Source organism: Monodon monoceros, unplaced genomic scaffold, assembly GCF_005190385.1.
Source record: "Monodon monoceros isolate NGI ecotype Baffin Bay Population unplaced genomic scaffold, NGI_Narwhal_1 Super_Scaffold_14, whole genome shotgun sequence".
NCBI lineage: Eukaryota > Metazoa > Chordata > Mammalia > Artiodactyla > Monodontidae > Monodon > Monodon monoceros.
The window spans coordinates 60,755,787-60,770,635 of NW_021703770.1; the positions used below are offsets into that span (position 1 = coordinate 60,755,787).

A 14,849-nucleotide genomic window follows, 5' to 3' on the forward strand; every position below is an offset into this window, starting at 1 on the left:
GTTGTTTTTTTGATATTGAGCTGCATGAGCTATTTGTATATTTTGGAGATTAATGCCCTGTCAGTTGTTTTGTTTGCAAATATTTTCTCCCATTCTGAGGGTTGTGTTTTCGTCTTGTTTATGGTTTCCTTTGCTGTGCAAAAGCTTCTAAGTTTAATTAGGTCCCATTTGTTTATTTTTATTTCCATTTCTCTAGGAGGTGGGTCAGAAAGGATCTTGCTGCTATTTATGTCCAGGAGCGTTCTGCCTACGTTTTCCTCTAAGAGTTTTTATAGTGTCCAGTCTTATATTTAGGTCTTTAATCCATTCTGAGTTTATTTTTGTGTATGGTGTTAAAGATTGTTCTAACTTCATTCTTTTACATGCAGCTGTCCAGTTTTCCCAGCACCGCTTATTGAAGAGACTGTCTGCTCCATTGTATATTCTTGCCTCCTTTGTCATAGATTAGGGGACCATAGGTATGTGGGTTTATCTCTGGGCTTTCTATCTTGTTCCATTGATCTATGTTTCTGTTTTTGTGCCAGTACCATACTGTCTTGATTACTGTAGGTTTGTAGTATAGTCTGAAGTCAAGGAGCCTGATTCCTCCAGCTCCGTTTTTCATTCTCAACATTGCTTTGGCTATTCGGGGTCTTTTGTGTTTCCATAGAAATTGTAAAAATTGTTGTTCTAGTTCTGTGAAAAATACCATTGGTAATTTGATAGGGATTGCATTGAATCTGTAGATTGCTTGGGGCAGTATAGTCATTTTCACAATGTTGATTTTTCCAATCCAAGAACATGGTATATCTCTCCATCTGTTGGTGTCATCTTTGATTGCTTTCATCAGTGTCTTACAGTTTTCTGAGTACAGGTCTTTTGCCTCCTTATGTAGGTTTATTCCTATGTATTTTATTCTTTTTGATGTGATGGTAAATGGGATTGTTGCCTTGATTTCTCTTTCCTTACTGACCTTTCATTGTTAGCGTATAGGAATGCAAGAGATTTCTGTGTATTAATTTTGTATCCTGCAACTTTACCAACTTCATTGATGAGCTCTAGTAGTTTTCTGGTAGCATATTTAGGGTTTTCTATGTATAGTATCATGTCATCTGCAAACAGTGACAGTTTTACTTCTTCTTTTCCAATTTGGATTCCTTTTATTTCTTTTTCTTCTGTGATTGCTGTGGCTAGGACTTCCAAGACTGTGTTGAATAATAGTGGTGAGACTAGACATCCTTGTCTTGTTCCTGGTCTTAGAGGAAATGCTTTCCCTTTTTCACCCTAGAAGAAATGGACAAATTCTAAAAAGGTCTCTTGTAAGAGTTTTCTCTGAGCACCTCTTTGTTCCTAGAAAGACCATTCAGAGAAGCCGTCTCACTACTGGTGGATATCTTTCTTTGATATATGTCTTTGTTGTCAAAATCTGCCATGCTTATTTTTTTTACCATAAAATTTTTTGTTTCCCTAATACAACATTCCTCAAGTGAAAATAATTAGGCCTATGTATGATTTTTTAAAAAATCAAAATGTAAATAATAGTCTTCTGCACACTGACAGCAGTTTTGGTTTCTAGAGTAAAAACAGCCTTTTTTATAACTCTGACTTTACTTTTTAGAGAATTACTTAAAATGAATCTCTTGTGAATAACATGGAGGGAAGGGGGGATGGCAAGCACCATTATTCTGCATAATGACAAACGCTTCATCAAAAAATGTCCATTTTCAATGTGCATTCCAAAACTTGCTGAAAACCAAGATGAATCTGAGAATCTGCTTAATAATGCTTGATTGTGAGTTTATTTAGGAGAAAAATAAGAACTTCTTTTTCTAAGAGAACTTCTTTTTCTAAAAGAACATTTTTAATGCAAGTTTTTGCTTTTAGTTTTATTTAAGTGAGACATAGGGATTACTGAGTACAGAATTTTGTTACTCTAAAGCCATTACATTCATTTAACTTAATGAGCACATACTGTATGCCAGGTCTTAAATTGGATTTCATCTTTACTCTTAAAGAGCTCATTCCTGTCCAGAGGAGACACAGATATACAAATAGTCAAAGAGCAAAGCTGTGCAGTAAGCTTCATGAGTTCTCAGAATATCTCTTTATTTACAATTTGAGAAGTATTTGTACCTCCATATGCAAATTTTCTAGAGATAATATATGCATAGGAAAGCACAGATCCGTTCTTTATTTTTTATACAAATGGTAACTATACACTTTTTTTCCCGTGCCTGCTTTTTTCACTTAATATATATCCTGGCAGTTATTCCATATCAGTACATGGAGCTCTGCATCTCTAATTCTTATAAATGGCTGCATCACAATTCCATTACCTTGATATGTTGTAGTTTAACGAGTCCCCTGGGGCTTAACATTTCAGTGGTTGCCAGTGTTTATTATTATAAACAGTTCTGCAGTGAGTGGTCTTTACGTGGTTCATGCGTGGGCAAGTATATCTGTGGGATAAATTCCTAGAAGTGCAATACCTGGGGCAAAGGTTATGTGCTTTTATGGTTTTGAAACATTTTCTTAATACATTTTTAATAATTCAGCAATATTCAAATTACATGTGTCCACACACCCAGCTTTTTATATTACTGATCTTATGTATACCCAGAAGGGATAAATGCAAAATACCAGACAAGGAGGAAAGTTGGCAGAAGGGGATTTGGAAAGCTGCACATGTGGGCAAGAGGAACAAAGGATGTGTCCTTATTTTATCATTAGGGAATATTTTGGTTCTAATGATCCCAAAACGTGTGCTACTTCCCAAGATTTAGGTCTTGGTGCCCACTTCTCTCAATATATGCTAATCTTGATAAGCTAATCATATACACACCAGTTTAGGCTATCACTGTTGTTGAGATTTGTGGTTTAGCTGTGTTTTAGTCCCCTGGCTCTAGTTACCTGATGGACTCTCTCCATGTAGGTATCCCATTTCATCCACCTGCATATCAGCAGATGAATTCTACTGTCCCAAACCAGTTCGCCCACTCAGATTTGCTTTGGTGTTCTCTACCTCCAACCCATCCCCCATTAGCAAGAATTCTGTCTTTACAGTGTGTCTCCCATCCGTTGTACCCACTCCATTTCCACTGTTCCTTTGCCTAGTTTCTCTGCTACCAGCCAGCCACACCTCCAATCCATCCTTCCTTTACTGCCTCATTAAATTGCGTAACATACTTCTACCTGGAAAAAATATCTCCTTTCTTATTAGTGTTTGTTATGAACACACCATTCCAGCCCCATCTCCTCCACACTAAGTACTCTGTGCCTCCCACCTTTGTCACATACCATCTCCTGACTGGGAGTCCCATCCCTCTCCATCTTCCTAACCAAATTTGCCCATTTCTCAAATTCAATACAGGCCCAATTTACCCTCTCCAGCTTACAGCTGAGTTCTCTCTGAATTTATCATTTTGATTCTTTGTTTTCTTGAGATATAATTGGCATTCAGCACTGTATAAGTTTAAGGTGTACAGCCTAATGACTTGACTTACATATACTGTGAAACATATACTGTGAAATAATTACCACAATAAGTTTTGTTGACATCCATCATCTCCTATAGATACAAAAAAAATTTTTTTCTTGTGATGAGAACTCTTAGGATCTACTACTCTTAGCTTTCACATATATCATACAGCAGTGTTAACTATAGTCATCATGTTGTATGTTACAGCCCCAGTACTTGTTTATCTTATAACTGGAAATGTGTATCTTTTGGCCACCTTCATCCAATTTCCCCTCCCCCACCCTTTGCCTCTGGTAACCACAAATCTAATCTCCTTTTCCATGACTTCCGGTTTTTTTAGCTTCCACACATAAGTGAGATCATACAATATTTGTCTTTATGTGACTTATTTCACTTAGCATAATGCCCTCAGTGTCTGTCCATGTTGTCCCAAATGGCAGGATTTCCTTCTTTTTTTATGGCTGAATAATATTCAATCATGTATATATCACAATGCCTTTATCCATTCATCTGTCAGTGGACACCTTGGTTGCTTCCATGTCTTGGCTATTGTAAATAGTGCTGCCATGAACATGAGGGTGCAGATATCTCTTTAACTTAGTGTTTTCATTTCCTTTGGGCATGTATATACCCAGAAGTGGGACTGTCTAATCATGGGGTAGTTCTGTTTTCAATTTTTTGAGGAACCGCCATACACTTTTCCATAGTGGTTGTACCAATTTACATTCTGACCAACAGTGCATAAGGGCTCCCTTTTCTCTACATCCTCATCAGCATTTGTTACCTCTTAACTTTTTGATGAAGGCCATTCTAACAGGCGTGAGCTGGTATCTCATTGTGGTTTTGATTTGCATTTCCCTGAGAAGTGATGGTGAGCACCTCTTCATGTACCTGTTGGCCATTTGTATATCTTCTTTACAAAAATGTCTATTCAGGTCCTCTGCCCAATTTTTAAATTGGATTATTTTTGTTTTGCTATTGAGTTGTATGGTATTAACCCCTCATCAGATATATGGCTTACAAACATTATTTTCTCACTCCATAGGTTGTTTTTTTCATTTTGTCAAATGTTTCTTTTGCTGTGCAAAACCTTTTTAGTTTGATATAGTCCACATGTTTATTTTTTATTTTGTTGCTTTTGCTTTAGGTGTCATATCCAAAAAATAATTGCCAAGGCTGATGTCAAGGAGCCAAACATTTTTTTCAGTGTTTTCATATAGGAGTTTTATGGTTTCTGGTCTTACATTTAAGTCTTTAGTCCTTTTCAAGTTAATCGTTGCATTCTTAAACATGTGAATAGCCAGTATTCCCAGCAACATTTATTGAAGAGACTGTCTTTTCTCCAGTGAGTATCCTTGGCTCCCTTGTAAAATATTAGTTTAGCATATATACATGGGTTTATTTCTGGGCTCTTGATTCTGTTCCATTTTCCATGTGTTTGTTTTCATGCCTGTACCATACTGTTTTGATTACCATACATTTATAATATAGCTTGAAATCAGGAAGTGTGTTGCCTCCCACTTTGTTCTTTCTCAGGATTGCTTTGGCAATTTGGGGTCTTTTAGTTCTGTATACATTTTAGGATTGTTTTTTCTACTTCTGTAAATGTAGATGGCATTTTAACAATATTAATTCTAATCCATGAACATGAGATACCTTTCCATTTATTATTTGTGTCTTCTTCAATTTCTTTCATCCATGTCTTATAATTTTCAGTGTAGAAATCCTTCACTTTTTAAGTATTTTATTGTTTTTGATGCTTTATTGTAAATGGAATCACTTTATTATCAGATCATTTGTTCTTAGTGTATAAAAATGCTGATTTTTGTATCCTGCAACTTTACTGAATTCATTGATTAGATCTAACAGTTACTTTCTTGGAGTCTTTAGGATTTTCTATATATAAAATCATGTCATCTGCAAATAGTTTTACTTCTCCCTTTCCAATTCTGATGCTTTTATTTATTTTTCTTACCTCATTTCTCTGGCAAGGTCAATTTGATTCTTAGTCCCACACTGCCTTACATTGTAATGAAATAGTTTCAGCAGATATGTCTTGCCTGCTGGTTCTTGGCAGTAGGATCATATGTATGTATATTACTTTACAAATCTGCTGTAGCTACAGAGCTGTACAAGTAATAGAATATTTTAATGAAAAAGTTTATAGACTTTATTAAACCGAGAAGCAACCCTGAGTCATTTCCCCTAAACCCTTATTTTGCAAATAAACAAACTGGGGCTCCAGGGAGATTAGTAACATGACTTTGAATCATGACAAAAGTCAGAGTTGAGAGTATAACCCAGGTCTCCTCATTCTAGAACCTGCTTTTCTTTTCCTCTTTTGCCACCATATCTCTCTGTCTTCATATAAGAAATATTCCACACTAAACATTGATTCAGGAAAAAAAATTGTTTACTTTGCACCCAGTTGCCCTGGGAAGCTCTTGTAGATCCATAAAAGCTTCACATCAGTATGTGCTTAGTTAGGGAAAATGTTATTTTGCAATATTAGTTCTAATTACTTGTTAACACCACGTTTGACTCCCCTGTTCTCTCCACTAGACTCAGTCTTCTTAGAATTAGTCACTAGTAAATGTTAATCATAACTATCATTATTATTAATAAACTCTTTAACAGGGCTAACCAGGTCCTGCACCACTTGGTTCCTACAGCCAGTAATGTCACAGCCATGTCTTTCTCTCACACAGCCAGTATTCTAACAATGAACTTCTCCTTTGTCCTCTGCCCCAGCCCCCTTCACACGCACAGAGACATTACAGTGCTCTTCTGAATGATCAGCCTTTCATAACTAGCTCAACTATTACCTCCTCTTACCAGTGTCTCTCCCAGTTCCCCAGGCAAAGGGAATTACCCCCGCCTACTCCTTTTAGGTGAACATTCATGATTGTTGTTCATTTCTTTTTTTTTTTGTATTTTTACTGTAACTTTTTTTTTTTTTTTTACATCTTTATTAGAGTATAATTGCTTTACAATGGTGTGTTAGTTTCTGCTTTAGAACAAAGTGAATCAGTTATGTTGTTCATTTCTGCTACTCACCCACAGACTGTGAGAGGGTGGGCCGGGGATGTCTTCTACACCATGCCTGTGAATGCGAAAAATCACTAATGAATGAATGCAAAATAGTACAGTCTACTTTTATGATCTAAAATTGCCAAGTGGAACATCATAAATTTTTTAAAAGAAATCTCTAGTACTTGGTTCTGGACAGTTATTGAAGGATAACAAAAATAGAGATACTCCAAAATAGTACAGAATCCAGAAAGGTCTACATATGATATTGGACTGTGGTATATGTTTTTAGCAGATTAATAAGTAACAATAGTTTGCATCCCCAGAATAACAGCTATGTGATCTGCACAAAAATAGTAGCTCCTACTGTCACTTACAGATAGTCCCCCAAAAAAACTCCTCTGTTCTAAATTCTGTTTGCTTTCATGCCATCTTCTCCTAATAGTGTGAATTGTTTAAAAATTCCCTAGACCTATAATTGCAAATTATACTCAGGCCTTCACATTATTTTTTGCGTAGAAAAAGCCCAAAATGTGGGCTTAATAGAATTGTGTTCTCTGAACTGTGATGATTATCTTTCTCTTACCAAGAAAAAGATTTTGCTGATACATAAATACTTAGTATAGTGCTTTTTGAGCCGTAAAGTTTATAATCATGTTTTTATCCCTCACGGACGATGTAACCTTTTTTTTTGTGTGTGTGCTGCTTTTCTTGTCTCTGGTTAATTCAGGTGTTTCACAAACATGCCCATCATTTAGATTTCTAGATGTTTTAAACTACCACCAAAAAAACCAAAAAACTATCTTAGATGTTCATTTAAAATTTCCCATATGGTAAACCAGTTTCAGGGTCAATGCAAAAAATGAAAAAAAAAGTTGCTTCTTACAGGAGTAAAATTAAGTTTTGCAAAATATAAAATACTACCAACTAAGGAAAACCACTTAAACTTGCAGCATGAAAAATGCACTGGATCCAGATTTTGAAAGGCAAATGTTTGACAAGGTTTTGTTCATAGCTACTGGATTTTATTTGAAGCTTGAAGCTTGAAATCGGCATTCAAGTCGCAGTGTAGGTCTGCTTAAGAAATACCCATCACCTTCTTAAAAGAAACAGACTCCTGAATTACATTTTAAAATGCAGTCCAGTATTCTTAGGGGAGGATTAAGTTTGAATTTGTGTTTTAAACAGATGTGATGTTGAGATCTTAACTGGCAGTTTTCACGGTACTGAATAAGGGGGTGTGGGCAGCATGGTGGATTGCCAACGCAGCCTTTTAGGGCCTGTGCTGGGAGTGTTCTCTGTCTTCACCACGTTGTCTGCCCCTTTGCAGCACGCCATGCCCTTCTGGAGGGTCTCCAGTCACTCGGACCTCATGGCCCTACATCATGCCTTGGAACTGGAGTACCTGTAACAGCCCCCTAGCACTTTGAAACCACACAACCGCCCTGTGACCAGGGACACATCCAGCAGGCTGAGTCCCGAGTCGGCGCCGGACTCCAAACTAGAGATTTCAACATTTTGATGCCCAGCTGCTGTGGGTCCTCGCCTCTGCCCTTGTGGTAAATGAAGGACCACATCCCTTTCTTCAGAACAGCTGTTGACTCTAGTACTGTGAATCCAATGCAAATAAGCCATGAGAATGTTCTAGCACAGTGTAACGTGTCTTGGCCACATTAACTACATGGTTCGAACCTGTGAAGAAAGGACCCGCAGACGCTTTACGTTTTTAGCATCTTCAGTGTGACCTAAACAGCTTCTCCAATACAGCAAACTTGATTGCACAACAAAGACTGAAATGGGTTTCCTGATTACCAGTGGGGGGATTTTCTTGTAAAGGTTTACTTTTTTGGTGTCTCATACCCAGGGTCATCTGTACATCTCTACTTATTTATGAACAGACTTCTTAAAAAAAAAAAACAAAAAACCAGCTTTATCAAAGTATAATTCAGGAACCATACAATTCACGCGAACAGACTTTTTTGACATCAAATAACTGAAGAGACAGTAGCATGATGAGAGAAGCGACTGAAGGCTTTGGCCTCATGACACAGCAAGTACTTTGAATTTTAGCACATTGCAAAGTAGTTTAAAATATGTCTAATTTAAACGTATAATATGTACATCACTGAGACAATCATGTACAGAAAGAATTTTGGGTGTAAATTTGTAATAATGGATGATTCTTTTACATATTGTTTAGGAAAATGATATTGAAAGGTAGCAATGCCTTGATAGTGAAGTATGAGGCAGGATATGCACAGACGTGCAGTGCCTTCTCGAAGTACTGGGTATAAATATGTAGATAATGGATTTTTTTTTTTTTTAAGATCATGTTGTCAAGACCAAAAGCATGGATGTCAAGTGTCAATAAGATTTTGTTTTCCAATTTTTTTTCCCATCAGTTCTTTTTTTATGCTGTTTGTTAGGAGGGCCTTGGTAAAAGAACACAGCAGTGTCTGTCTTAAATAATTTTGGGGAAAAAAAGCCCTCTTAAAACCTCACTTTTTCATTTTCAACACTAATGTAGTATATGTAACTACTTGGAAAAAGATTATTCAAACGCTCCGTCCCACAGAAAGAATGTAGATGATGGATATATTTTATTAATGAAATGGTTCATGAATTGGACACTAGCAAAGTTTTCATGTGCTCAGATGATACTTAGTCGTTTAAGGAAGGACATTACCACATATCTGGAAATCAGCAAAACTTCGTATTACTTCCTACATTCATGTTCCTTCCGTTTTCCTCCACACTCACCTCCCACCCCAGCCTCCCAGGAAAGTTCATTGCCAGCAGGGGACACAGCCCGGTCATCATCACCAAGAAAATTATGCTACTCTTCACCCCCATTCTGTATTATATGACAAGCATAAACCTGGGAAATAAAATTTGTCACCTTTGTAATACCCTAATAAAGTTTCTCCAAAAGTGATCCATCGGTTTATCTAGACACTAGTTTCTCTCATCTAAAGCCTTCCATTGTCATGAAATTACTTTTTGGATGCATTTTCTTTAATAGTATATTGGGGGGAAAAATAACACCAGCTTTGACCCAAAGTAGCTAAAGAGCTGCTCTATCCTTTTCTGAAGTTTCATGTTGCTGCTAGAATTAGTCAGTTGTGAATTTCTCAAAACCGTTTAATCATTGAATTCAGTTTGTTTTTCCTCTTTTGCTTGAAGCAAACAGAAGTCGACAACTTTTCAGCCTTTCCATTTTACATTTTTGTACTCTGCAGACTGAGAAGACAAAGTTTATCTTACCCTTACTGTATAAAGGTGTGTTGTGTTGTGTCCACAACTGTGTACAGAATTTTTCTTCATTCAATTTGTGTTTAAATTAATAAAACTGATTTGTGAAGTACTGTAAGCTCCTTGACTTGTCGGTATTTTCTTCATCTCTTCGTTCTAAGAAATAGTAGGATCTTGGTTGCATTAGAAAGCTCATAGTCCAACAAAAGGAAGTTGTACAGAGCAACTGTGGAATGGCTTTATCAGTCCTTGAGAGGGCTAAGCTAGAAAAATTACAGCTGTTTCTTTGATCACTGTAAGGACAGATGAATGGAAAAGCTCTTTACTTCCTCCGAAACCATATAAACTAGACCTCCGCTCAGACTTATCTGGTATAGAACAGAATTCAGCATCAAGTGTCTTGGATGCCAGAGCATAGATTTAGCCACTTAAATACCCAAGGGACAGCAACAGAAATGAGCTTCATCTATAAAGAACGCCCACAACATACACCGCTAAGATTTGGCCAGATTAATCACTGACAAAGAGCTATAAAACAGCACAACTTGCTTCCTCCTGGGACTTAAGCTTAGAAACACAACATTCATACATACAAACACGTGACCATCAAACATGCAGTGGTCGGACTCATTTATCAGGCCCAGGATGTTCGTTTTTCACATGCACGCACTAAGGAAGTGTGTGCGCATGTTCAGACACCCGAGAATGAAAAGTTTGGGGAATGTCTGTAAAGAGAGGCAGGGGTGGGGAGCAGAGGGACTTTTAGGTCTCAGGTGAAGAAAGTATGGAAAACAGGCAAAATGGAGAGCATACCCTCAAAAGATGGATTTTCTAAAGCGCCACTTCTAACGTGACCCCCCCACTCTGGCCAAAATGCTTAAAGGGCTCCCCTTCAACCATAGATTAGAGCCCAAATTTCTCTACCTGCCATTCTAGAGTTTCCAAGTACAGCCTCTACTTTCTTCCCAATGTTGTCTCTCGTTATTCTTAGGAACAAACCTTCAGTATATATAGACTGGGCTCTTTAATGGGCCAAACAGCCCGTAAGCATCCCCGCCAAATCTCTGCTCAGAGCTCTCCCATTGCCATCAATGACTTCCTCCATCTTTAATCCACCCAAACCGTGTCCAGCTCCAGAGCCTTCACCTCTGTAGAACCTTCTTTCCCACCATGGCGCACAGTGTTAGCACCCTCTCTTGAACTTCTCTCACCCAATGTCCATAGTCTTACTGGCCGTCCAGACTACTCCCTTAAATAAAGGCTCGCCAGGCCCCCACCACTGTCCGAGATGCTGAGGATAAGAGGTCTCTGCTCACGAGGATGGAGTTTGCATCAGAGTAGGTGGGAACAGACAAATGAATTACTGAATGAATGAGTGAATAAGATACATTCAGTTGGAAACATTCTTTGTGGAAAATTAAAACGGGGAATATGGGTAGGTGACAGGGCTTCCCTGGAAAGGATGGACTGAGACATGTGAACTGAGACCAATTGCTAAGAAGCAGGCAGCACGTGAAGATGAGGGGCAGAAGATATAGACAAAGGTCCTCAGAGGAGAAGACTTCTATTTACTGTCTTTTAGGAGTGAAAATCACACTCATGGGTCCAAGAAGAGATGATCTGGGAAAGGAATGGAGACGGGGAAAGTCCTGGTGAAGGATTTGGACGCTATTCTAAATGGCCGCTGAGGGGTCTACACAGGGTCGTGACCCAATCTGACACACACTTTGGAATGACCACTCTGGCTGCTGGGTGGAGGATGGGCTAAAGAAGGGTGAGAGAAGAAGTGGGGCAACGAGTCATCAGGCCAGTAGGACAGTCCAGGAGAACAACAGCCAGATTCAGATTAGGGTGGGGAAAAGGACACCTGGATTTATTTTTAGTGACAGCAAGGACAGCACTTGGCTAATGGGTTGAATGGGGGGAGCAGTGAGACACAAGAGGAGTCTGGACACCCCCAGAGCGAGGGGTCTCCTCCGCACTGTGAGATAGTACACCTAGTGGTTAAGAGCCTGGCCTCAGCAGGCAGACTGCCTGGGTTCGAATCCCAGCTTCCCATTTTAGTTAGCCAAGTTGTTTAACTTCCCTGTGCCTTAGTTTCCTCATCTGTAAAATGGGAATAACAATAATACCTACTTCAGACCGTTATTATGAGGACCAAGTAGGTTAATATGTGTAAAGTGTTTGGGACACTGCTTGGCATATTTTTTAATGCTGCCCATTACTATGCTGGCTAAGTATTCAGACTTTTTTTTTCTCCCCAACTTAAGAACCAGCTCTTTGACGGCACAGGCCATTTACAAGGGGACTGCATTTTTCTGACCTAGTCTAGGAAACGGGATGAAAAAGGCCATCTAGTTTCTGACCTCAAGCACTGGGATGGTGGCTATTAAAAAAGAATCACAATGATAAAGGAGGCTTCCGTGAGTGGTCCTGCTGGCGTGAGAGGTGGGGAGAGCAGGGCAGCCTGGGCAGGCGGGAAACGCCGCCCCGAAGCTGAGCGCTGCCGGCTAGAGTTGGCCTGAGCAGAGTGGGGAGAAGGGGAGCACAGGAGAGAGGCCGAGAGGGAAGATGAGAAGGGAAGAAAGGCCACAGGACTATAGGAGCGCAGGGAGTGTGGGTCAGAGTGGCCAGGAGAGGGAGGGGTGAGGGCGTGAACTGTCCTTCACTTCCAAGTAAAACTTCAGGCTTAGTGCTTTTATTACCCACGAGCATGGCTATTCCTCTTTCACAGGAGAAAGATAAGAGGATAGAAACAAGTTGCATTCAGCCTCCTGCATTATAGCACAAACAGCCTGGGTCCCTTCACTGGGGCCACGATTCCACATTAAACTAGACTTAGATGTTAGCCCTAAGTAGTGTCTAGCGGAGCCCCTTTTATTATACCGATTACAAAACTCAGGTTAAATGCTCCGTCCAAGAGGTCACAGCCAAATCAGGCAGTCATAACCCCAGGCGACGCTTGGATACAACACAGAATCATGAAAAGATCATGGGCTCTCAGGTCAACAGAAGTTGGCTTTGCCCCGTGCTCCCTGGCTCCACACCAGGGCTTTCCACTTTCAAGGTGTATTTGGCATCCTGTCCACCGTTAGTACAATTGTCCAATGATGTCTGAATGCTTTGGGTTGTAAACCTCAGCACCTCAATTCTACGTCATCCTTCCAGAGACTGGTTTAAAATTTGTCTTCCAATCAGCATTTACACGTGTCCAATGCACATGCATTCTGTAATAACTTTTAAAAGTTGCTTTTCAAAACATTTGAATAGGGCTTGGGTGTTCCCCAATTCAAGTGACTATAAAGGAAGCCATTTGCTTAACACAATGTGGAGATGCTGCCGTGGACAGCCTGTGTTCATTTAAGACCTGTAAGAAATTTCCTTCCAGACCCTGGGATCCCCGACACTCTCTTTCTGCAGCTACAGAAGCTTCAGCTGACTCACGTCGCCCTGTCCATCCCACTCAGGATGGTTTTCTGACAATCCAAAAGGAGACAGTTAGCAATAGCACTTCTTTCTTTCAGTGTCTCTCAGAAACGTTTCCATTTCTCTCCGTTCTGTGCAATTATCCAAACTGACAGGCGAACTTGTGGCAGAAGAAATGAAAGGGTCTGTAATTTAGGAAACCTTTGGCTCCACTGACTGAAAGCAGGTTGTTTGTAAAAAGGAAATCCTGACCTCAGCTAACTGGCAAACTCTGTCAGAAGCAATAGAAGGAAGCGAAGGAGAAAAAACAGCGCCGGGGATTTTTATTGGCAACAGAAGAAAAACGGATGCCCTGCCAGAGGGAAGCCCTTCCGAGAGAACTCTCTGATGGGGGGACCAAGTGTGCCCAGAGCTAGTGCGTGTGCGCCTACACACCGCCTGGTGGCCCTGGGCTGGGTTTGTCGGCTGGTCTGACTGGGGGACTTTGCTGCCTGGGACCATAGCTAGACTGACCATCCTGAAAATGGATTTTCTTCACTCCTCTCTGCTGCTCCCAGCACTCCGTGGCCTGCCCCACCTTGTCTCGTGCCTTGACATAAAGCCCCAGGACCCAGAGGTGGGAAAGGAGATAAGCTACCTCGTGTTTCCCATGTTGGTGCTGTCCACCTCCTCCCCCCACCTCCTCCCTCTGTCTGCCACCCCATTTGGCAGGACTCTGCAGGGACCTCTGGGAAACTCCCTAAGAGAGGAGGCCCCCTCAAGCTCTCATATCCTTCCGTCAGTGGTCCTCAATGGGCTGCCCTTTGAAATGGCCTGGGTGCCTCGAAAACTCCCTGAGCCCCTCTCTACAGATTCTAATTGAATTTGTCTAGGTTGGGGCTCCAGCAGCAGTCAAGGTAAAGAACCATTGCTTTGGGCCAACCAGGTATGGGAAAGACCTCCATTCAAGGCAACTCCCAGCAAGGCTGGGCCATGTGTGGAGTGTGAGTTCCCAGATCCTGGCCTTTCCCTTCCAAGCCATTCCGATTCCCGGTTGGCCATGCCTATGCCCCGGAAATCCTTATGACCCCCAACTCGATTCCATTCAAGCATCTAGGGGGCTCCTCCTGTGAGTGAAGAGTTCTGCCTGCTGTCAGGGGTGTCGCCAGGGGATTGGCCATCTAGTGGGGAAACAAAGAGAATGTGAGAAAAGGCAGATGTGACGAGGGCCTCACTGGATGACCAGGACACTGGAAATCTAGGGGGACAAATGTTGCAAAGAATTTTAACTTATGATAGAAGCCCAGAGGGGACAGCAATGAATGTTGGCTGGGGAAACAGGTCTCATTGAGGGGATGACATTTTCATCGACCTAGATGAGATAAAAGAATAAGATGCTGATAGGCTCCTAGGTTCCTCATCCTCTTCCGGATCAATGAGAGAGAGAAATATTTAATAACTGCCGGCTGCAATAACCCAAGTGAGATGTAAGGAGGGTCTGTCCTAGGGCAGCCCTGGGGATAGAAACATGGAACCCATTTCGCAGGTGTCACTCCTTATCAAGGAGGCCCTTCCTATCACCCTCCAAAAACATAACCTGGAGATGGGCTGGGGGGCAGGGGGCAGGGGACAGGACCTTTGTAGTGCTGTAAGCAGATAGGTTACGGGGTCCCCGAAGAAAGAGAACCAGGAATGGCTTTCTTGA

At 40.7% G+C, this 14,849-nt stretch overlaps 1 protein-coding gene across 6 annotated transcripts in view; it reads left to right on the top strand.

Moving 5' to 3' along the window:
- Window positions 1-9,857, top strand: part of EYA1 (EYA transcriptional coactivator and phosphatase 1) — a 324,046-nt gene extending 314,189 nt beyond the window's left edge. For all 6 annotated transcript variants that reach the window (XM_029222732.1, XM_029222736.1, XM_029222735.1 and 3 more), the window contains one exon: window positions 7,818-9,857. In XM_029222732.1, the coding sequence (XP_029078565.1) occupies window positions 7,818-7,898 (81 nt within the window). In that variant the 3' untranslated portion in view covers window positions 7,899-9,857. The remainder of the gene's footprint in view (window positions 1-7,817) is intronic.
- The last annotated feature ends 4,992 nt before the right edge of the window (window positions 9,858-14,849 follow it).